We start from the raw sequence: 24,342 nt of genomic DNA, 5'->3' as shown, positions 1-24,342 counted from the left end.
AAACGAATGTCCTTCATTATGTTAACCAAACAGTAACCTGTATGTGCGTATACAGAGAATTCATTAGGAGGGCAATGAAGCGTTATCCTAAATGTAATTACATGCAGCCGATGTGACAGTTCACAACGCTACATAAGTGATCACTGCAATTAGAGCTGATGAAGGAAGCAATTTGCAAAACAATACAGGTACAAATGATTGTGAACCTCCAGCTTTTGTAATTTGTTATGAATCACAGGTTCCTTTCTTCCTCCTTCACCCTCACCGATCATAATCTCCCGCTGAGGAAAAGACTTTTCTGTCATACATTAGATCAGTGTGTGTAAAGAGAGATAATTCTGTTATTTCTCTCCGGCTTTCATTACTAAAAGAGCTTAGTCGGTAAGAGATCGTGTGCTCCTCAGTCGGAAAGTTTACAAACTGGGACAAAGAGGAAATACTTTAAGTTTGCTGTGAAATTCTTTCTGAAATATGAGCTTTACTTTGACTTCTGTAAACAAACACACTCTTTCTGATCTCTGTTCATGTGCAGGTGCCTTGGCAGGACCTGTGTTACCTTTTCGGGGAGATCATGTACGGAGGACACATTACGGATGACTGGGATAGGAGGCTGTGTCAGACCTACCTGCAGGAGTTCATGCACCCCAAAATGGTCAGTCGGAGTCCATGTTGCTAAGTAACCAGGCATTTTAGTTTCAACATAACTATTGCATTAGAACCAGAGCTAAAATCAACACATCTTTGGATTTTTCCTCTTATTCTCAAGGTAAAGGCTGCCCTCTTGGGATGTTAACATAAACTGCAGTAAAACTTTGCCATTGTTGATTTTCCACCGTCAAAGAAAAGTTCAAGACGGCTGTGTTCCTTTGTTGTTGGCTGCTGTGTTTGGTGAATAGTTTGATCTTCAGACGCTTAGAGGAGCAGCACTGTAACTTTTTTTTTTTCTCAGGATATGAAGTTTTTCTTATAATTGTGTAAAATATTTGATACTCTCTATTAGAAATCTTTTAAAATGTTCCTCTAACAATAATGCTGATCAGATTTATCTCTGTGTTCTGGATGTTTCCTAGCTTGAAGGGGAGCTCTTCCTGTGTCCGGGATTCCTGGCCCCTCAGTTCACCGACTATAGTGGCTATCACAGTTATATTGATGAGCACCTCCCGCCTGAGAACCCCACTCTGTACGGTCTACATCCCAATGCTGAGCTGGAGTGTCTCACCGTCACCTCAGACAACCTCATCAGGACTCTGCTGGAGCTGCAGCCACAGGACTCCTGCAGGGGAGAGCAGGCGTCTCAGAGCGTAGAGGAGAAGGTACAAGGCGACAGAGACCTAGATATCTAATTATGAGAGTGAACAGTTTGGACCTAACCTACCTGACCCATTTGATCTCCTTCACTGTATTAAACAGGTGAAGTCTGTCCTTGATGACGTCCTGGAGAAGCTTCCTGAAGAGTACAACATGGCAGAAATGATCGCAAAAACAGCAGAGCGCAGCCCCTACATGTCAGTCTGCCTCCAGGAGTGTGAACGCATGAACATCCTCCTCGCAGAAATAAGAAAGTCCCTTGAAGAGCTGGACCTTGGCTTGAAGGTAAAAGTCTGCTTGTAGTGTAAGTTTATCAGTGTGTAATCAGCAGTGGTGTGTGTCTCATCTCTGCCGTCTCTCTTCACAGGGTGAACTCACCATCTCCTCCAGTATGGAGGCTCTGCAGTCTGCTCTGTTCAACGATTCTGTTCCAGACTCCTGGGCCAGGCTGGCTTACCCCTCCACCAAAACACTCGCACAATGGTAAACAAAGCTAAACAGCTACAAGGACACATGAACAACTGATATTTTACATATTTACAAGGTAACAATTCATGATGGTTTCATGTTATAGGTTTAGTGATGTAATGTGTAGCTGCCGTGAGCTGGACAGCTGGACTCAAGACTTTGTTCTACCAGCAGTTGTGTGGCTCTCAGGGCTTTTTAACCCTCAGTCCTTCCTCACTGGTGAGCTCCCACTCTCAGCTCTACAGATGATTCTCTGTGCTCTCTAACCACAGAAACATTAACATGCAGATCTTTACAGCTGTGCTGCAGAGCATCGCTCGCAAGAATCAGTGGCCACTGGACAAAATGGCTCTGACTGTGGACGTAACCAAAAAGAATAAAGATGATTTTGGCCATCCGCCACGAGAGGGGGCGTATATCCACGGCCTGTTCATGGAAGGTGAGAGGCTGATTACGCTTCTTCATGGAGCTCTTTGTCTCTGTAGCAACATAATTGTTGGCGAGTTGAATCTATTTTCACACTCGACACTTGAAGCATTAACCTGTCAGTGTCGCTAGTTAGACTCACTCACATGAGAGTCGTGTCCCGTCTCTGAACAGGTGCATGCTGGGACACCCAGTGTGGCGTGATCTCTGAGGCCGTGTTGAGGGATCTGACCCCGGCCATGCCAGTGCTGTATGTGAGAGCTGTGCCTGCGGAGGAGCAGGAGCTCAAGAACACATATCAGTGTCCAGTGTACAGAACCAAGCAGCGTGGGCCCACCTATGTGTGGACCCTTCACCTCAGAACCAAGCAGCCTCCTGCTAAATGGATCACAGCTGGAGTGGCGCTGCTGCTGTCAGTGTGAGACTGTGAGGGAGCTGCAGTTAGAGCAAGTATAACACCTTTTATATTTACACACAGTGTTCATGTTATTTTGCACATGTACATCTCAGTATCAAGTCTCACACTGCTTTACAGGCCAACACAAGAAATGCTTTCATAAAAATAAAGAATCTCATTGTGAATGTTGTTTGTCACTTGCTGTGATTAAATTCTTTTTTTTGAAGGTTGCAGTAATTCGAGCGTGTTCCCTTTAGGGCTAAAGACAAAGCAAATGCAGATCCATCTTGATCTACTGGCAAAACCTGTTGTGTGTGTGTCCAGACGTGTTGAACCTCTCCCCTGAGATGCTTCAGTCTGGCCATGATTTGTTGGGAGCTTATGTCTCCATTTTAGACCATGTAATTCTGGATCGGGAGCATATTTTATTGGAAGGTCAAGATTAAAAAAGCTCTCCGGCTGCCCTCTACTTACTGAATGATACACAATGCCGTCTGGAGGGCTCCGGGACAGAATTCCCAGGAGATGATGTGCATGGTCGCTATTGACTTTTAAATGAGGTGCATTTGACATTGACCTTTTGTACGGCAGAGGCAGAATACTAACAGACTAGTGTAATTCATTCAGCCCGGCCCGCAGGAGGAACCTATTCAGACTCCCACTGATAGCTTTCTATGAGAGAGCAACATATCACCCATCCTTTATCTGTCTGCACTCACTGTTAGCATCTGATTAACTTAAGACTAAACAAACAAAACCTTCATTCACTGAGTCTGGATCAACAAAATATCACTAAATATAAACCGGTCGATTTTATATTCAGAGGATAAACAAGTAAAATCATGCCTGTGTTTGACTTCGATTGAATACATTTGAATACCGTTTCATCTTGTTGTGTTCCCAGTCGGCCTGATGGTGGCGCTGTAGTAACCATTGTTACAGTTGGGATTGATAATGTTAGATCAAGAAGTCATGGAATCAAAATATTTTTTCCCAGGATTCCTTGGGGTCTCTCTTCGTCCATTCATATAGGCCACGCCCATTTGCTAACTACACTCTATTTCTATCTCCTCCTGCAGTTTTGGGTCAATCATGACCAAATTTGACATTTAGAATCCCTGGAGCAAGCACACACACACACACACACACACACACACACACAAACACACACACACACACACACACACACACACACACTGATACCCAGCAGGTCCAGGATACATTTTGCACACGGCTACTTTTTAATAAATAAAAACTCACTTTATTATCTAATCGTCGCAAAACTTCCAGGCTTTCAGTATTTATTCAAACCTGTAAATAGACGGTCTGCGTCAGAGCAGAAGTAAACCCACAGACAATTAGACCATTATCTCCAGTTTTATAACTTTGGCACCATCTGTTGTTATCAAAGGAAAAAGACATTAAGTGACATTATGATGGGCAAATTATAGCTGTTGTGTATTCCCGCGTGTAAAGCACCACTCTGCCACCCTTGTCTTCTCATTTCACAGAAGATCTTTCCTGCGACACTAACAGCTGCTGTGTTCTTAATTTCTTCCTGCAGCCAAAGCGGCAGAGGGCTGAAGGACGGAGGATTGATTCTGTGTATTGTATTGCGCAGGGGAAATGAAGAACCCCAGTCTTCCTGTACTTTCTCTTCATCTGCCCTCTCTTCCTCTCATTAACACGCCACAGCAGCTAGCCAGTCATTTGGTGACAGGGAAATGATACAGTGCCAGCGGTGTTTGGGAGGAAATGGCAGGGTACGGGACCCGGCTCAGCAGGGGTCGTGCCACAGATAGTCATGTTAAAGGCCAAGCAGGACACCTGGTTAAAGTCAGCAAGGGCATCTGGGTCACACCTCCGCCTCCTAACAAACATGCTGCACGCTGATGAATTCAGCTGAGAAGCCATTTTGTAAAAGGCTGGTTTGGGAGGAAGGAAGGTTCGCCCGACGTTATCAATGAGTCAACCAGGAGAATTTCACATCTCTGCTGCTCACTCACAATATTCTAATAGTTAATGAAGGATAGACAAATGAAGTGTGTTTATACTTTATCACCTCTGCCATGCGTGAGCCTTAGCTTGCTAGTTTGTTAATGTGTAGCTGGATAAGTTCTTAGATGGTTGTAAACTTGGGTTTATGACCCAGAGAGGAAGCTAGTTACATTGTGATGAAAATAATATCTATCAAAATCCAGAATCACTTATTTATTCCAGAATTGTATGTATTTAACAGTTGCTTATCTCATCTAGAACCACTAATGTATTCTAGAATCACTTAATTATTCAACAACCACTTAATTATTTATTGTAGAATCACTTATTAATTCAACAGTCACTTATTTACTCATTTGTTCTATGAGCGACTATCAGAATGTACAATTTGGTGAAGATCTGGTTACACGTGAATCCTCCAAATTTATATTATTAACACATTAAAATCAGTTTCTGCTTCTTTCTCTTTAAGCCGCTTTTTGTTTAGAACAACATTGGTCAGCTCGTTCTGCCTTGGAAGAGGTATGAACTATAATTACGTAGTTCTAATCAGATCGTTTTTGTTGTAAAGGTGTTGTGAAATTAAACGCGTTTGCTTATTTAAAGCGTGGAGCCACACGGATGCAGTGAATCTGATGTGGACAGCAGTTTCAGACCCACTTCATGCATAAATGTACATTTTCCCCCTCAAATCTGATATTTCTCATGATCTTTATAACAAACATGAGAAGTGGGTGACAATTCAAATACGTGTGACTAATCACACTTACCATACAATGAATAATATCAAACTGGATGAAGATGAACATTTTAGTGGACGCACAGTCGACAGTGATTAATGAAGTGTGTTTATGTACCATCACCTCTGCCAATAAGGTCAGAGGTCATCTGGTTTGTTAATGTTTAGCAGGATGACTCAGAAAGTTCTTAAATGGTTCTAAACTTGGGTTTTATGACCCAGAGAGGAAGCCATTAACATTATGTTAAAAAAAATATTAAAATCTAGAATTAGTTCATTATTTAACAGTCACCTAATTATTCATTCAAACGTTAATTATTTACTCTAGAATCACATATTTATTCAACAGTCACTTATTTATTCAACAGTCATGTATTCAACATATTTCTTCCATGATAGACTCATCAGGAGAGCTGGATACATTTACACACACAGTATACAATTAGTTTCTGAATTGAAATAAACAAGTCAGTTTCTGCTCCTTTCTCTTTAAGCCACTAATCATTGATTTTATATTCAGATAGACTTGTAAACAATAATATCAAACTGGATGAAGAACATTTTATTGGATGCACAGTCGACACTGTTGGTCAATCATAGTTGCCGGGTGACGCAGAGCAACCGAATTCTCAACAACGGATCAGCACACACAGTAAAACATGAAATTAAAGTGAATCATGATTAGTATGAGCCAAAGAACAAATACATTCTTCTGAAATAATAATGAAGTCTTCCTAACCAGTATATCAGTTTATAGATGAATAGAATTAGGTCTATTAAATTCAGAATATGACTAATGCTGCAGTTAAGTTCTTACCATGTTGTTTAAACTTCCAAAACATACAAATAAATTAAAAACAGAAAGCAAAATTCCATCTACAGCACTTCACAAAGACCAACTTCATCAGCCTAACCTGAGGGCAAAACTGACTGTTTCTCATTGACCGAATCAGAATGAATACAATATTTTCCATGACTTCACACTGTATATGAGCAAATGGCTTCTTTTCTTCCTCTTCCTCCTCAGTTTGTATCCAAAAGGTGCCATAGTACTTTGTTCTGCTATTGCTCTAGATTTATTGGTTTGCTAAACCTTTTTCCTTTTACCCATAAGTATCTGTCCACACCTCCGCTTCAGACAGCAGAACCTGATGAAATGCAATCCCCTGGCACTTCAATGCCAAACACACACTTTGTATGACGCTGGAACACACACGCTATCACAAAACATCAACAAATCAAACGGAGTGGCTGGATAGATGACAGGTCAGGTAGAAGGAACAAGATGTTTTAGAGCGAACTGTCCCTTTAATGCCAAATCCAGAGATATACAGTACAGAATGAGCTTCAGCTGACTGATTGTCTACAGCTTGTATCTGTGTGTTTGACAAGATGAGAAACTAGCTTTAATTTGAATGTGTAATCTGGAGGATATTTGGCACTAAAGTGATTCTAACTCTCACACAGGGATGAACTTTACACCTTTCACCCACTCACTCACTCACAACTGACAAGGACGGCGTGAGCGTACACACACACACACACACACACACACACGTCTGTCCACACGCTCACACTCCCTCAGCTGTGATGAAGCCTCGTCTAACTCACTACACTTAGAATAGAAATGCGGTCGCTACAAGTATTCTGCAATGTAAAAAATAGTAGATGAAAATAATTTGATGAAGTTGTTAAATATGTCACTGATCACCATTTGTGTACTTTGTTGTGCATACACACGCTGTACTTGTCACATGTGGTGACCTGGTCTGCATGAGCCTCTGACTCCGTTTGGCTCAAAGTCTCTGTACGTTTGCGTAAAGGACTTTTTTCCTCTGATATACTCTTTGGTTAATCTTGATGAAACAACCCTCTGCTGCCTCTGGTGTATAAACTCTGCATACATATAAAAACAATGACTTTATATCTCATGATGTCATCTGTGGTTTGTGCAGCTCTCTGTCAGCTTTGTCGTTGAGTCTATGCGGATATTTAACTGAAAAATGTGTTGTGCTGCCTTTTCCACTCCAGGCGTGTTTTTCCTGATAGTCTGGCTCCCTCTTGTGGTTGGCCTAGGTCATGAACGCTGTCTCGAGTCCTGAGAATTGGAGCGGGGGTCAAGCAGTTTGCTCCTGGGCTCCTTGGCAGCCTGGCTGAAGACCACAGAGAGCTCTGTCTCTAAGCCCGGGGCTCCAGCCTTTGTGACAGTTCAAACAGAGTCTGCTGATTGTCAATGATGTGAAGGTAATCGACGTAGGCTCGCACTTCTGAACTGCTCTTCTGGGCGATGTCGTGTGCTGGAAAAAAAGAGGACAGATTTGATATATTTACTTGTATTTGCTACATCCAATCCTCCTAGTTTATCCTATCAACATCAACTGAAGATCTGGATACATTTACACATACAGTATACAATTAGTTTCTGAATTCAAATAAACTTTCTGCTTCTTTCTCTTTAAGCCATTATGTCATTTGAACAAGACCACATTGGCCAACTTGTTCTGCTTTGGGAGAGGTTTGACAATTCCTCGTGACAATTCAAATAGTTGAATAGTGACTAATCATTGATTTTACATTTGTATAAAATTGTAAACAATACAATGTGAATAATATCAAACTGGATGAACATTTGATTTGATGCACACTGATTAATGAAGTGTGTTTATACTTTATCACCTCTGCCAATGAGGTCATGCTCACACCTGAGTGTGCTGGGTTGGGCTTGGTTTAGCAGGAAGTTCTTAAATGGTTCTAAAGTTGGGGTTTTACGACCCAGAGAGGAAGACATTAACAATGTGATGAAAAAATCAATCAATCTAGAATCACTTATTTTTTGGACAGTCACATATTTACAATGGAATCCTTCATTTAATCTAGAATCACTTGTGAATTTTATGAAGTCCTTCCCAGTGCCACATCCATTCACCATAGGTTTGTTTAGGCAAACAAATATGGCAGCGCAGCTCAGTTCAGCTGAAATGACAAAAGTTGTTTTGCCATTTTTAAGATCACTGATAAGCTTGTGTGTTGTTGTTGCTGTTGTTGGGCGGCTGCATAGTTTGAATTGTGGCAGTGGTCTGGGGGTCTCCTGGTTTATGAGATGAAAGTGCATCAAATCCCATGTTTAGCTCTACTCTAACTATTTCAATGATGCATGTTTTCACGTAGCTTCTCAGCTGTTTATGATCTGGGTTAATTATATAATATAAATATATACAATACAATTTAATAATAATATAATTTGAGCAGAATATTCCATATTAGACTCTAGTTCAACATTGCAATCTAGCTACATTTCTTATATAAAATGGATTTTAAACTGATACGGTTGACACATTGGTTGTTTTCCCTGTGAAGAGTCTCTCTGTATTTCAGATAATAATCAATAACCCGAGCTGACTTGAATACTGACCCATGTGATCTCTCTGACACTGTCGGATGAGTCGCACTGTGTCTGCGATCATGTGCTGTAGGACACAAGGGGAGAATTAAACTGTGACATTCTTCTTATCTGTGCTCATTGTGCAGAGGAACATTGAGGTTTATCGTCGTACCAGTTTTTGAAAGTTCACCAGGTTGTCATGAAATGTCTTGTTGCCTTCATGAATGAACGTGATATCTAAAAAAAAAAGGGAAAACATTTCATGAGACAATGGGAAAAGTGCCGTTGTTGCTGAAACCTGCTTTATGAACACTATGACATCATGTTCCTTGAGTCAGAGCGGATACGAGGCGGCGATGTGCCAGAATAACAAGCACACCTTTCAGTAAGAGAGGAAGAAAGGGGATCTTTGGCGCCTTCATCTTCTTGAAGGAGTCCCTGTAGGCCTTGTGGTTGAGAGAAGGATCCTGTGAAGACATTTTCACAATAAATGAGTGTAATTCTCCAGGGCTCCGTGTGTGTGTGTCTGTGCATGCATGCTGGGCTGTTTGCATGTGCAGTGTCAATTAGAACTCAAGTGTTGAGGGTTGAGTGCTGCTGATCATCTCTGCTACCTGATCTTTAAAAACAATCACTGATTCATTTCACCTCACAGCAGGTTAATATGAGTGTGTATTCCCTATAACACTACAGATCAATATCATCGATCAGGTTTGTCATGCATTTCTATAAAAAGCAAAAACAGATCCATACTGTATAATTCAATACGATGCTCCTGACTCAGAGGAGTCACACACACACACACTTACTGTTATTGTCTCCAGCTCTAAAAACAGCTTTTTGAATTTGCCAGGGATTTTCTGCAGAGACAAAAACAGAATGTGTCTTCATTGAAATAACTTGTTTCTGGAATTAGTTAACATTGATTAGTAAATAAATAAACTACTAGCAAGCTACTAGCAAATGCTTCAAAAACATATCAAACAGATCTTTACCTCCCATGTGTGACTGAGGCGGCTAACAGCTGCGGTGTTTAGGCCCATGATGATGGCGAACACACAGTTGAGATTCCTCTGTGCTTTACAGCTGCAAAGAGCAATGCAGGACGGGTTACATGCAGTTCACTGATTTGCCACCAGAGGGGGCAGCATGCACATGTAAACCTCAGTAACGCTCCCTTAATGAGAAAGGATTCTATTCGAGAATAGTGTAAACAAAACAAAAATGCATGATCTATAGAATACATTGTTTAGCAAGTTACTAACTGGGCTGCAATCTTGATGAACTTCTTGATGAGCTGGACCCTCTTGCAGAGTGTTGGACACAGCAGCACCTCAGTCATCACCCACAGCTGGACCTCGTTGCAGCGCTGTAGCAGCAGCTCTAGCGCCACCGTGTGCCCACTGTTTGCATGGCGGCTGAAGACCAAATATACAAGTTCTTGCTGTAAAAGAAGAACACAAGAGTTCAGAAGTTAAAGAGGGTGAATGTGCATGTAACTCTTTCAGTCTTCCTGTTGTTTCATGCTGTGTTTGAGGCTTTTATAGTGAGAGTACCTCGTGTATTGAGTCAAAGATGCTCCAGTCGAAGTTGGTGAGGGCCACAGCCACGTCCCATGTGTTTAAGCTGAGCAGGCGAGCGGTTCTCTGCTGCAGCTCAGAGTTGTCTGTGAAGGGGTTCTGCAGAGGGAATATATAGCATCAATTCCCCAAGATGACAAAATCAGGAATTTACACTTCTGTCATTTTAGCAGATTTGAAGAAATAACACAAGGTAGGGATTATGCTAACGATGCTCCTAACAGAAACTGATGAGTGTAAGAAATGCTCCATCAGCCAGCGTGCAGACCTTCTTCACAATATTGTTCAAATGACAGACATATATTATGATCCTACCAGGACTTCACCCACGTCCTTTCGGCACACGTGTAGCCTCCCTACTGCCCTCAAAGAATCTGAGTAGACTCTGTCCTGAGGCTGCAGAAGGAGCCGACCTGCAGGGGAGGAAAAGACACAAACATGGAGAATCTCATTAAAAACATGTTGGTAGTTTGTTGCTGGTGTGAGATAGGACACACAGGCTTGATAACATGGAGTGGTGTTACATTACAGGATTGCAAGTGCTTGTTCCAGTTAATTGTTGTCAGCAGGGAGACAGATTCTCATTTTACACGTTCATGTCTGGGCCTGAACATTTTCTGTGGTGGTGGTCGTGTGTTTACCTCCCGGGTACGTGACGGCCACCAGTGCCAGTTCCCCCTGAGGGACATCCATCCTTTCTGCCACTGCCTGCAGCAGCTCCTGCGCCTGAACCCCAGTGTGGGCCCTCATACTTAGGTAGGAGTCCATGGTCATATAGACATGGCACAGCACTGGGACAGAGAGGAAACATTTGTTCAGCGTGGTGTGAGAAGAATGTGCTGCTGTTTCATTAAGTGCAGTTTTGCCTTGACAGAGGTGGCTCAGATCATTCAGGGGGGCAGTGGCCTGGAGCAGAGGTTCAATTCTGACTACACCTCAGTGGAATTCTGTCACACTTTCAACCAGAGACAGAGAACCAGCTCCGCCACCTCCAGCACTTTATTACACTCTTATCTTCTCCTTCTACAAGGTGCTATATGGATTATAACTCCATCCATCTCCTCTATATCTTGCGGTTCTCTCTGCTTGCCTGCTTCCCCACCTATGACTCCCATTGCACATTGGTTGTCTGAGGATGTCTGAGGAAAGACAGTAAAGCATCAGTCTGTAAGATTATGGAGTGGCTTCCCTCCACAACTCCTTCCACCCAGGTACATGAGACAGTTGATGTCATGATTCCTCTGTGCTGCCAGTAGGAGGCGCTACAGAGACATCATATTTCTCACAGAGCTTTTACGGATACTCGCCTATGCGTCAATAAGACAAAAAGCACTTTGCCTTGTGGACGTCATTCATTCCTTAGAAGGATTCCCATTGTTTGGTTCCTCAGATTACACGTTTCCTCTCAGCTACATTACATTACATTAGGGTCAATTAGCAGACGCTTTTATCCAAAGCGACTTACAATAAGTGCGTTCAACAAAGGTAGATAAAAGATCTTCAGGTCACAAGAAATCGTAAGCGCAAAGCTAGTTTGGAAATAACGTATGACGGGAGGAATGTGCCAAGAAATCCATATTTATATGACTCACCTTCCTTGGTATCCGTCTGTGTGCCTCTGGAGGGGAGCCCATTCTCTTTAAAGCTCAATTGGTGGAAAAGTGCTTTGCTCTACAGGAGGGGACATTTGACACACATTCATGCTGCCTGAGAACATTGAACGTTTAGGTGGAATTACAGAACAACGACTTTAACGGAAGATGTAAGAACAATAGCGCAGAGCAAGAACAATTACCTTTCTGTGAGGAGAATATTCATCCACGGTGCTGCAGAAAGAGGAAGCGAATGATTCAGTGAAGGGCTCCATCATATAGTGACACAGACACAAAGCTAGAAAGACAGATGCTACACCTGCGACACGTTTAGAGAGTTTATTGTGGCAGGTCCAGGTCAAATTCTGCTTCTTGTTTTGCATTAGATGTGGGAGCAAATGTTTGGCAGTTTTTGTGAGACTTAGACAGACATGCAAACTATTGTGGCAACAGAGCTCAAATTGATTGGGGAAGATGCAAATAAATTGTTGACAGACAGACAGACAGACAGACAGATAGAAAGTGTTGTAATGATCAACAGTTTTTCTTAATTTTGCAAAAAAGATTCTGCACTGTTTGGATTTTCCTTCACACTGCCACTTCGTCTTGCGCGGAAACAACCACATGTCTATAATCAGAATGTAGTGGTAGAGTGAACGTACACACTTCCGTGCTTCATCTAGTCTATGATTAAAACTCCGAGTTGCGGCTAGATTAGAGTGCTTCCTCGTCTCTCCACCGTTCAATCTCATCCCTTGCGTTTAATCACCTAATTCTCATCAGTTAGGCTGGGCGAGCATGATGGATAGCCCCGTGTCCATTATCATCCCTCAGCCTTCACTGGGCCCTGCATCACAATAAGGCACGTTGGCACAAAGCCTGCCCTGAGGGACACACTCCCCCCCTCTACTGCCCGGCAGAAGTCCCACACTAATGAAAAATATGATGCCCACTGTCAAGAGAGAGCTGAATGTGGTTTATGATAATGCAACGCAAGTATGATTTTTAAGGGGATTCCTCAGCTGCATGGAGCTGATTTATGACAGTTAAGACAGCTAATTGCTTCCTTTTCTTGCTAATAACAAAAGCAGCTTTTAGCTTTTTTTTCAGCAGCAGGATGCAACAAAGCAGTCGGCCGTGTCCCCCCCCCCCCCCCCCCCCCCCCCCCCGGAGCTCGGCTGAGGAAAAAGCTCATAAATAGTTGAGTGCGTCAATTAGGGAAATCCGTGCAAAGTCCACCAGTTTAACAAAGCAGGTGATCTGTATCTGGATTGTTCAGATTTAAAGGTGAATAAAGTACGAGCTGCAGCAAAGGAGGTGACATATTGGCGGCTGTGTCAGGTGGATTTATCTTCACTGGCACTGGATTGGTCATTATGGAGGATAGACGGATGGATGGATGATGGTCTGTAATGGGGGGGTGTCAGGTGGCAGGAGCGCCTCCCCTGGGATGAGCTGTGATTGGAGGAGGCTGTGGTTGAAGGGAGACGTGTGTGGCAGCTTGTCTGGGGGGGTTGTTTACACCGGTTGTAAATGATCAAGGCGGCGCTGCTTATCATAATCAAACTGAGGAATCCCAATTCAACAGTTCTGTTGCCGGCGCTTGCCAATAATCAATATTCTCTTTTTCAGTTTGTGTCACTAGCACATTTAAAGCTAGATAATAGATTCCCTCTAAAGACATAAATCCAGATTGTGTGCCAGATGTGCTTTGTTTGGATTATATAATATATTGTAATATATGTTATACAATACTTTCATCCGTTTGACGCCATCAACATTTATTCACAGTGTCCTTTTTTTCTCCTGACAAGTGACAAAAATTCAAGTGACATCTTGTTATTAGTTCTGAAAATGTCAGCATTTTTGGAGATTCAAGATAAGGAGCGCTGTGACCTTTTCTACTTCTGTGAAAAACACACGCCAGCACACTGCAATTACTCTGCAGTGTCTGAATGGATTCATTGATGAAAGTGAGAAGCTAAATAAAGGCAACATGCAGAGAAGAAGAGGCTCTGGCTTTGTACTGTCAGAACAGATAGTCAACGTGCTTGGTTTAGATCAGAACAGCCACGTTTCTTACTTAGTATTCCACATGCTCAGGCTTCATGCAGAGATTCACACATTATTTATGCTTATTAGGTATGATGACAAACAAGGTCAGTTCTGAAATGGTGGCTCACTGTCTGCGATGCGTCGGGTAGAGTCTCTGCAGCTCCCTCACATCTTTCTCCAGGGCCGGATACTCGTAAAGATCATCCAACACGTAACGAAACAGAGTCTGTGAGGAAACATACATTTTCACTGTAGCGCTGCCTCTTATGCTCAGATTAAGCTTCCCTCAAGCCCGGTTGACACCCTTTTCCCTTTTTCCTACCTTCATAAACAACTGGACGTGCTCGTCCTCTCTCAGGAAGCCTTTGCAGAGGGCGACCCACTGTGACACCAGGTGCAAAACCTTTCCTTTCCTCTCCAGAGCCTCCTTCCTGTCCTCTTTCCCCCTGTATCGCTTGGTGCAATAGGTGAGGTTAGGTTAAGGCTTTTAGGTCAGGCACAATGGGAGATCTGGCTGCTGACTGAAGAATGGAGGATGGGTAGCAAGACAGACAGACTGTTGGATGAATGAAAGTCAAGCAGCTGTAGTGTCGTATTTGTATAATACATATAGTCTTTCTCATCCAGTGTGTGAGACTATGACGTCATGTTCCTAAGTTTGAGGAAGGATATTGTCCGAGCAGAGCTTGACATAAATCACTGGTTGACATGAACACTGGGTAGGTCAGCAAGAAGTCATCCAGAAGGGAATCTGAAACACACACACACGCACACACACATTAAAATCTGAATACTTATTTAATTGCACAAATTTAGAGAGTGTGTGGCAGTAATTATATAACATTCAAGATATCTTACAGCAGGAAGAAATTAAATAACAATAGATGAAAACCATAACATAAATACAAACATTCACTGAGGTCGTACTGGATACACAGGATATTGCAGAGACATGGCTTTTGCTTATTCCCATTTCAATAACAAGGAGAGTTCAATCATCACTGTCAAACATCGGTTAACAAGCTCTAAGCAGAGTCGTTCCAGAGGCCAACATAATGTGAGTGACCTTTCAACTGCACATCATTCTTACATAATGACTCGTGCTGATACGCGCTCGGACCGGAACAAATCAACAGCAGAGTCTACAGTGCCTGGCATCTTTAATCTCATGTGATGTATACAACAAGCATCTCTGTACTTATCTTCAACCCTATGAGTCAGTGGACTGTAACCTCTCATTAAGTCTGCGTTTGTACAGAGCAAGAAAAAAGGCAATATGATGGGGCTCAGCCATCATCCTAATGTGTTTACATTAAGCATTTAGGGCCACAGGAATGCTTGAACTACAATTACAGTGAGATGACGGCAACATAACGCAGGCTTTACACCATTATGTGAATGAAATCAGTATATATTGAAGTATGCAGACCCATGTTCGGCGGGCCGCATTGAAAAGTGCAAAAGGCCAGATGTGGCCCGCGGGCCGTATTTTGCCCACCCCTGCAATACACACACGGGAAAGCGAAGTAGTTTAAACTCAGGATATCTGAAAAGGCCTATATAGAGAAGAAAAGATTACGGATAATCATAAATCCAGGACGACGTCACATAATGCTTTTGATTCTATAGATTTACACAGCTGGTTTGGGCTGCAGTGTTTTGCATCTGGCCGGTGTTTTGCTTGTTTTATTAAGGAGGAAATAGGCTTTCCTATGTTTATGTCAGGCTTCTTCCTTTTTTACAGTAAATCAGTTTGTTTTTGCTGTTAGCGCGGAACCACAGCTACAAAGTGCCGCCTGCTGCTAATCAATACATAACAGAGCCGCACAGGCTGTTAGCATAGCACAGCAGAATGAGCCTGTTAGAACTGTTTTTTTTGTTTTAATGTGGTATGTTAGTCATCCACTCCATGGAACACTTAAACTTTATTGTGCTACAGCAATGTACAGAGGAGTTGGGTTAACGCTAGCTTACATAAGTCTAAATAAACCCTCACAAGCTAAATATTCAAATGTAAATTATTCAGTGGACATTGGAAAACATGGTAGGTAGATACCTGACATAACTGTGCAGACGCAATGGGACCTGACTGTTCAGGGTCGAGTTCAAAAATTCATGTTCTTGGAGTTTTTTTTTTAACTGAAAGCAAATATTGATTGTGTTTATTGATTATCATGAAACAGGTGCTGCTGTAAGAATGTTACGGTTGCCTACTGGTTGGTTTCAGGTCCATCTGACAGAATTTTGTCAAGTTAAAGTTGTGTTTGGACAATTTTGGGGGGTTCAGACTGAAACCTTTATTGTATTTTATTTAGTCGAGTGGAGTCGTACAGCTCTTGCGTTTGGGTCGGGTTCAGAACATCAGCCGCAATTCAATCCAATTCAACTCTGAAATGAGTTTTGAGGTAGGAGTTAAAGACGAAGCCTCGGCAACAGCCATTTGTGATGCTTCGCCACAAGGAAACGCTGTACAAATCCTGTTAGGACGGACCACCCGTCTCCCGTCCCCCCCTTATAAGTGTGTCCCACACCCAGAATTGTAAATTCAGCTCTTTAATTTCACAGTTGCTTCCCCGGGCCTTTGTGTGCGTTCTGGTCCATAGAACTGGCTGACATCATTATGTTAATCCGCACAGAGCAGCTGGAGATGCATCACTCGCTGCTTATGAGGGGCTACAAACGCACATCCAGCCCCCGTACAGCACACAGGACACAGCAACATGACTTCATACAAAGCAAGCAAACAATACAGATCATCTACTCGCAGACACACGACTCACTCATCCCACTCTGTATTTGTCTATTTTATCCTCAAACTCACACATGTAGTACTATACAAGCTGTGCCAATTGGGTCTGCAAACAGTATTAATATTTCATTGTAGCAAAGACCTGGAAAAATCAGAGACTAATGCATTAATGATTAAATGCAAACAAAGCAATAGATGAAATGTTTCTCCTTTGCCTTTGATGTTCTGGTCTTTTGTGGCACCATACAAGTTAGATTTCTAATTTTAGCCCTCATTTAGCCACTGTACTTTTAAATCAAGGTCATTTAGTTTCCCATTGTGAGGAAATGTAAAATGGATTCATTGATCAAGCCTATCAATCTGTCGCCCAGTCAATCAGTCTGCCAATCAATCTGCCATTTTGCATTTCAATAAGCTGTGTTAAAATTGATCAATGCAGCTTCTGAAATTAGCACGTACATGTGTCGTCTATTGGATACATTCATCACAAACCAGGTAAAGAAAAAGGCTTTCAAATGAACCTATATTTCATAAATACAACCTTCAAATCCGTCTGCGTTATCAGTCATGAACCACAGACGGCTTTACTCTCACATCCTCCCTGGGTGGTTTTTGAGGGAGAGACCCAAACGGAGGGCTTGATAGATGTTCAAATAAATCTCTTTTTGATGAAATCATGGCTCTGGAGCTGTCATCCTTCTTCATCTTCTGCTGAGATGACTCTCCAGGGGCAAACTCAGCACGAGCACGGAGCACTACAGCCTACAGAGTTGCAGTACTCGCACACAAACACCAAGGCTGACCTGAGCCGCACTATCAACCATCATCAAGCGCAGATCAATATGCTCGTCAGGACTCAGTTAATTCTTTCTCCTCTGTGGTAGTTTGACCCTGGTACACACACAGCTCTCAGTGGAGTCTTCACTTCCATACACTCCTAGTAAGGCCAGCTAATGGGGAGTGATCCATCAACTACTCACCACAGCCTCAAACCCCACAGGAAATTAGCTTACATGTAAAGTGCGGAGAGGTTGTTTGTGAATGCGCTAACTGAAGGAAACGAGACAAAGCATGTCTCGCCCTGTTTCCCCCGGGGATCTAAATAATTCATCTTATGTTGAATATTGCACACTAAATCACAGCAATAAAATATTACAACTGCACTGCCATAGCCCCGTCCTGCATTGCAGCATCCTGAGAGGACAGAGGACATGTAGATCAATTCAATTTACTTCCTCATCAAGAATGAGCAATGGTCTCTGCTGTGAGGTTAGCCCCCATCCATCCTGATGGGAGATCATCTGTGACCACATCCATTTCCCAGGAAAGAAATCCCCCCCCTTCTGCGTTTCCATTTTCTTCTACTCGGCAGGGTTCCCAACTCTGTCTGCTGCTTGTCTTTCTCTCCCTCACTGACTCTACTTGTGTTCTCAGTCTGTTTCCTTTCGTCATTGAGCCACTTTTCCAGAATCGGCCACAGAGAGACTTTTCTGCCTTGGCAACAGTGCTGGGATGAGAGGACGTGTGCTGATTTGTCTCTGCTCTGCTGTGAGTATGGACAGTATGTCATCAAGCACTCACTCCAAAAAATATATGAACTCCCGTCTGTCGCTGCCTTTTTAAACCAACAGGCCAAAACTTAGAGTCACTCGGGGAAAGATCGCGTATGATTTGCTGGGTCATGTTGCCCAGAGGGGGCTGCTGTCCCAGCTTCTCAGAGAAAGGGCGAGAGAGAGAGAGAGAGAGAGAGAGAGAGAGAGAGAGAGTGAGAGAAAGAGAGAGTGAGAGAGAGGCGGGTAGAATAAAGCAAAAAGGAAAGTAAAGGGAGCTGTCTGTTCTATTTCTCTCTCTCTCTCTCTCTCTCTCTCTCTCTCTCTCTCTCTCTCTCTCTCTCTCTCTCTCTCTCTCTCTCTCTCTCTCTCTCTCTCTCTCACACACACACACATACACACACAGACATATCTGTGGACAGGAATGCCATAGACATAAAGTCTGCAGAATACTCTACAGGCATTTGAACTATGTCTAAAACTTCTGCTCTGTAAAATATGATCACATAACCAAACACTGACAAAGAGACAGAAAAAGGAAGCTAAAGGTTTTCCAGGATGATAAAGAATGCATGCTGACCTGTCTCCTTGCCCTGTGTGGTCCCCTGGTCATCCTCCAGCATCAGCTCATTCAGCAAGTGTTCCAGGATCTTCTCTGGAGTCCCTGACACCACCGTGTACCTGTCGGACACAACAGAGTCAGTGGACGAGTCCTCCTCGATGGAGGACAGAGAGCGGCTGCTGCTCCACTCCTCTTCCCCCTCAGTCCCCTCCTCGTCTATGTAGCGAAAGTAGGGGACATCAAAGGTGGGCATCGTCACCACCTCCACCCGGCTGGTGCTGTCGCTGCTGCTCTCCTCGGAGCCCTCCTCGTCGTCCTCGTCCTCCTCTTGCTCCACCAAGGCAGCATGCAGCAGCTTGCCCTCTTCCTGCTGCAGGTTCAGGGGCTGTGGCCGAGAACCCATCCTTGCGGGGTCCCTGTGCCCTTACGCCGGCACCGTTGCTGTGGTTACTGCTGCATGCCCCCTTTACTCATGCATCCATCCACCTGGAGGTGCTACAGAGCGGTGTCCACTGCTGTCTGTCCCTTTAGTGTGCTGAGGTTTCCCCAGTCAATTCACTGCTGAAAAGCTCTCCACTCCCAAGGCTGAATGGGTTGAATGGTGCGAGCCAGCCTGCAGAGCCCTGACTCACAAGCCAAAAGCTCCTTACCTTTGTGTATTTAACGCTGTCATTTCGGTGTAGGGAGCTGTGATGCAAGTATGCATGAGTGAGTGTGTGATCCAGAGAGGCATAGAGGGAGACTGATGAGAGTGGACGGTGCCAAGTGAGAGATACAGTGTGAGAGAGAGGGAGGGAAACGGGGGGCTTACCTCTTGTGCCTCGCCTCCTCTCCTCTCTCCCCTCCCCTCGCTGATGACTGCTCTGACGACATCCTCTGGAGAACGAGCACATCGCGGCCCCTCTCCCTCACATGCACACGGACTGCCTCGTCACGCTGAGGCTGGAGAGAGGGAGAGAGAGAGAGAGAGAGGGAGGGAGAAAAAGGACGGAGGGTAGGAGAGGGAGGGAGTGAGTTATCACCAAGGAGATTCCCCTGTATTTTCTCCCACTCACACACATCACCACTGATTTCCATCATAATACTCCAGCACTGTAAATGAAAGAGCATTTCCATAGATCATTATTCAGTCCTTATCGGTGGGGTCCATTCAGGGATTAACATGAAAGTCTCATACATATTTTAATTACAGATTCGTACTCAGAAGGTATCAAATGATGGGTTGTGTCTAGAGACGACCTATTTACAATATGTTAAGCAGCCCGGACTGTTTGTCTGGCGTGTCAAGATTGTAAACTCAAAATGATTTCGGTGGTTTACAGTCTGACTCACGGTAGAGCATATATGGAGTTGTCTCACTGATTGCCGGGTCTGATGGATGTACCACTGTTGGCCTGATCCATTAGAATCGAAGGGGAAGCACTGCTCATTGTAAACTGCATTTTCAACGGAATGATGGCAATTCCAATGAAAGGACAGAGATGGCTTGTGGCTGTTTGGCAGTAAGTGGTCTGGTTTGAAGATATGGTTTTGTTCATTGTATGCTCCTCCTTACGCACTCGTCATGCTTCACCTCCCCCTTCCCCCCCCCCTCCACTCACCCATCAGTCAATGCAACCCAAGCCTCAGTGCACGCAATTAGCCGGACAGACGGGTTTGAAGTGATTACAGTTTTCTGTCCGAAATTGTCTATTGCACAGAAAATGCAGGCTTCCTGTCATATTATTACTGATCTAGTTGTACATGCGCGCAAATAGATACATGGCCACAACACTTACATATGTGTGCATCAACACAACATGCCAACACACACCAGGGTCACAAATAACCAGGGGATGCCATTATTCTACATTTTTGCCCCTAAAAAGTCAAATTGGGGACAAAAAAAAATGGAAACATGTCTCATTTGAATTTGAGAAAAATAGATCAGAGTGCATCACAAAGTGTGTCAGTCAGTGAGGACAAACATTAAAAATAGATGATTTCCTTCCCTGATGCACAGATGAGCTGCAGAGGCACACAGTGTCCAACACGGGCACGGACACGTTTTCTACACAGTCATTACACACTTGAATAGGCACGTGATAAGTCCTAACACTCAGAGGCCCTTTAATGGGAATGTTTACTGGCTGTTCCTTCAGTGCTGTGATTCATGACGCCAAGCAAAGACAGATAAATATTGTCTATTACAAATCATCAAGAACACATTCAGTCAGCATTTGTCCTCGCTCTACGTACACACACACACATGCACAAACTTTCTTTTATCTGGGTAATAACAGACTGTATTATGCTGTGGCAGGACCTGTGACCTGATGTCAGGGGGAGTGATGGAAACTCTTCCCAGAAAGCTGAGAGCAGTGCCGATGAGCATCCTGGTTCTCAGGATCGAGACGCTGGCGGGTCTGTTTTTTTCAGGGTGTGACGTACATCATTATTGTTTCGGTGCTAGTGACTTTGAAAGCCTAAGGGAAATCACATATGACTTTGGTTGCCAGTGTACCAAATACAAAAGCGATAGGATTCATGGAGTGGATGCTTGTGGTGGGGAAGAGCTGAACACATCGTTCTGTAGCCTGGAGGTGACCTCAGCGTGCTTTTATCACAGAAGTCCTCCCAACATGGACACCAACACTAATCTCTTGCATTTTCATAGCACCCCTAGAGCTGAGCTTTCTGATGTCAAGCTTAGATATATGAGCCGCACGGAAGATGTTCATTGAAGCATCATTGAATTAGTTTACATCAACCTTAATCTGGTCCCTAGATAATCTCATATAATCTCCATATTTCCATATAATGTCAGATGGTCACCATATCCAGCCATTACCTCCAGGATTACAGGAGTGATGCAAACAGAAGTACACTCCTGTTTTCCCCCTCTCAGCTCAATTATGTAACAGGCTTCACAAAACAAAGTGTTTCACTTTATTGTGTGATACAACAATTTGATTACGAGCAGATCGACGTGGGTCTACTGCAGACAAAAGGTCATTCTATTGAATTTGAACATAAGTAACCCCCTGGCTTGTGTTTGGAGGAAAGGTCAACGACCTGATGCAGTGGAATCCACCCTGAAACCACACAATGTCTTGGCATGGTGGTCTGGTGGAGCCACTTGCGTCAACTCTTCCTGCCATTGTTGGACGCGCTGATACAGCTGCAGGAAGGGAGAAGCTGATCCCAGCATGAGGTCAGCCAGTCAGCCTTAGCAGGTGATTTTTTTAGGTACCAGTGAAGTGCTGCTAACGCCTCCCTGTGTATTTCAGTATGTACACACTGACAGGGTGTAACAGCATTTTAGAAACAGTAGGATTCTGTATTGTAGAGTAAAGTGCTGTTCATGGCAAACAAGTTTGAAACACACATATGAAATCCATTTTAATTAAACAGATTCCTAAACATTTAGATGCTCAATGCACTCTGTCCCATCATAATATCCTTTTAACATCTACTTAATTTGTCCAAAATATTTCCAGCGATGCCAGTAATATTCTATAAGAGCTTTTATAAGAGCTTTTTTGTCAACATGGGCAGAATCTAAATGACAACATTAATCTTCAACACGAGTGGAGTTAATCCGAAATGTAAGGAAGCCAATAATAACAGACAGCAAATTAGCATCAGCATGATGAATGGGACACTGCAGGGGGGTGTAATAAGTGGTTCTTATAGCCCAGAGCAAAATAAACCATAATGTTCTCTAACTGCAGATTCAAGCTGAGAGTAAGCTAATTGAGTTGGATGATAATGATATGATGAGAATAGAGGAGCAGGGTGACTGATGTATTCAGTGATGAAACCAAACATACAGTAGCTGTGTGGGCTTTGTTATAGTTCAGTAAATAAAGTGATATAGAATTACTTCCTACTGAAACTCACAAGCATACGTGATAACTCTGTTTGTAGCAGCGATGTGTATCTCACCTCTCTTGTCCTCTCTGTGCCCTTGCTGTGGTTCTGGAGGAAGCGGCATCCATCCTTGGCCAATCTCTGAACCATCTCCAGCCTGGAAAGGTCCTCCTTGTCATGCAGGACGCACATGCCCCCCTGCTGCAGTGAAGGAGGCACTGAGAACATGTACCTCAGGCCGCAATCCCACGACATTGCTGCCTCAACTCCGTCAGGACTCTCAACCACTCAGCTCTTTATACTGCTCCTACGAATGTGTGTGAAGAGGTGAGCAGCATTGGCGTGTGCACAGTACGATGTGTGTGTGTGTGTCTGTGTGTGTGTGTGTGTGTGTGTGTGTGTGTGTGTAGGTAGGTCCTCTGTCAGTGCAGCCAAAGTAAAACCCAGTTGCCGTATGTCGGAGAGCTCTGTAGTAAAGAAGCTCATACAGAGAAAGCTTCAGAGACTCTGTGCGAGATTGGCATTCAAGAGAGAGAGTGAACGACAGACTCCCACTTTCTGTCCTCCCCTTGCCTTTCACTACTGGGAGGGGGGTGAGCTTGGAACATGGTGGACTCAGGAAACATCTGCAGAGCTGGACAGCCCAAGAAGGGAAATCATTGTGCGCATTTAAGCACACAGCAGGAAGTAGGGAAAAAAGGGTAAAGGGTCTGCTGTGGTCACTGCTCCGCTCTGTGACCACAGCAGACACAACAAGCATAATTACAAGTCGCATTAGAGCGCCCAGTCATAAAATGTAATCATGATCTATCTTTACACTCCTACTGTAAACCACACAAGAGCTTAGAAGTGCTAGAATGGAGTCAAGTCAATGCGCCCTCGTTTTTATATAATTTCAAACTAGTTTTATCTTTAAAATCTACAGTTTGATAGTATTTATAAGTTCAAAGACCTAACCAGAAAGATATAGTGCAATGTACTGACAAGCAATGGACATAATTCATGCTTCTATTTCATCTCACCTGGACAACTGCAATCAAATACTCACCTGTCTCAAAGTCAACTCTAAAGAAACTGCAACTAGTTCAAAATGCAGTCGGTATAAGGTGAACAACATCACCAATACCCTCATCACTGAACTGTGTTTAATCAACTCAATTACAGTAATGACAGTTTTCCCTCTAACGATTCACCCATTCTGCGCTGATACAACACAACAGAGGGCGTTCCCATGCGCTCACTACGCAAGTTGCGTAGGATCCCGTAAGTACGCGATAGCCAAGCCTCCTCCCCGGGTCAATGCGACGGGGGTCAATGTTTACAATTTCAATGAGAGGATGAAGCGAAAATGTTCCTGTTGGTCACGAGAAGACGGAAGAACATCATGAGAGAGGGAATTTCCGGAACAGCAAGCAGGTAAAGTTATGTCTCAGACTCTCTTCTCTTTAACTTTGATGTCAGCAGGTAGCTGGAAGGTGATGTTAGCTTGCAGTGCATCTCTCTCGGACATTGCGTTTCCTGTCCTGTTTGTGTCTTCCATGTCTGTGTTCTGGTACTGTGTGACGGTGTCTGACAAAAGTGACAGTGAAATACAATCATTTATTACGTTTGATAAAAGCCACTGCGATGTTTAGAAACTGTATTTCGGAAAAGGTAACTTCAGCGCTAGCATGCGCGTGCGCGA

General features: G+C 43.5%; 3 protein-coding genes across 4 annotated transcripts in view; 1 reads left to right on the top strand and 2 right to left on the bottom strand.

The window, feature by feature from the left end:
• LOC143008736 (dynein axonemal heavy chain 11) overlaps positions 1 to 2,624 on the top strand; it is a 33,707-nt gene extending 31,083 nt beyond the window's left edge. Inside the window, exons 76-82 of the mRNA XM_076160606.1 lie at positions 525 to 652; positions 1,071 to 1,313; positions 1,411 to 1,593; positions 1,676 to 1,791; positions 1,883 to 1,995; positions 2,075 to 2,215; positions 2,377 to 2,624. Coding sequence (XP_076016721.1) covers positions 525 to 652; positions 1,071 to 1,313; positions 1,411 to 1,593; positions 1,676 to 1,791; positions 1,883 to 1,995; positions 2,075 to 2,215; positions 2,377 to 2,624 — 1,172 coding nt within the window. The remainder of the gene's footprint in view (positions 1 to 524; positions 653 to 1,070; positions 1,314 to 1,410; positions 1,594 to 1,675; positions 1,792 to 1,882; positions 1,996 to 2,074; positions 2,216 to 2,376) is intronic.
• The window catches only part of LOC143008753 (CXADR-like membrane protein), a 249,425-nt gene that overhangs the window by 80,490 nt on the left and 144,593 nt on the right, over positions 1 to 24,342 (bottom strand). The gene's annotated exons all lie outside the window — the stretch shown is intronic.
• Positions 5,883 to 23,247, bottom strand: rapgef5b (Rap guanine nucleotide exchange factor (GEF) 5b). 2 transcript variants are annotated; one of them, XM_076160623.1, is made up of 18 exons: positions 22,734 to 23,247; positions 19,618 to 19,748; positions 18,825 to 18,925; positions 14,609 to 14,696; positions 14,268 to 14,403; positions 14,074 to 14,171; positions 12,094 to 12,124; positions 11,891 to 11,969; positions 10,940 to 11,089; positions 10,614 to 10,711; positions 10,275 to 10,397; positions 9,984 to 10,162; positions 9,714 to 9,804; positions 9,528 to 9,578; positions 9,098 to 9,185; positions 8,891 to 8,955; positions 8,749 to 8,803; positions 5,883 to 7,633 (listed from the first exon to the last, which is right to left on the bottom strand). In XM_076160623.1, the coding sequence occupies exons 1-18, from the start codon at positions 22,911 to 22,913 to the stop codon at positions 7,515 to 7,517; spliced, it is 1,863 nt and encodes a 620-aa protein (XP_076016738.1). In that variant the 5' UTR covers positions 22,914 to 23,247; the 3' UTR covers positions 5,883 to 7,514. The 2 variants fall into 2 exon arrangements, with proteins under 2 accessions (XP_076016738.1, XP_076016740.1); XM_076160625.1 differs by lacking the exons at positions 19,618 to 19,748; positions 22,734 to 23,247 and having other exon boundaries at positions 18,825 to 19,611.

The sequence above is a fragment of the Genypterus blacodes genome, unplaced genomic scaffold, assembly GCF_046128005.1.
Source record: "Genypterus blacodes isolate CSIRO-AG114 ecotype Tasmania unplaced genomic scaffold, CSIRO-AGI_Gbla_v1 ptg000107l_1, whole genome shotgun sequence".
NCBI lineage: Eukaryota > Metazoa > Chordata > Actinopteri > Ophidiiformes > Ophidiidae > Genypterus > Genypterus blacodes.
This window is presented reverse-complemented; position numbering and strand designations above follow the sequence as displayed.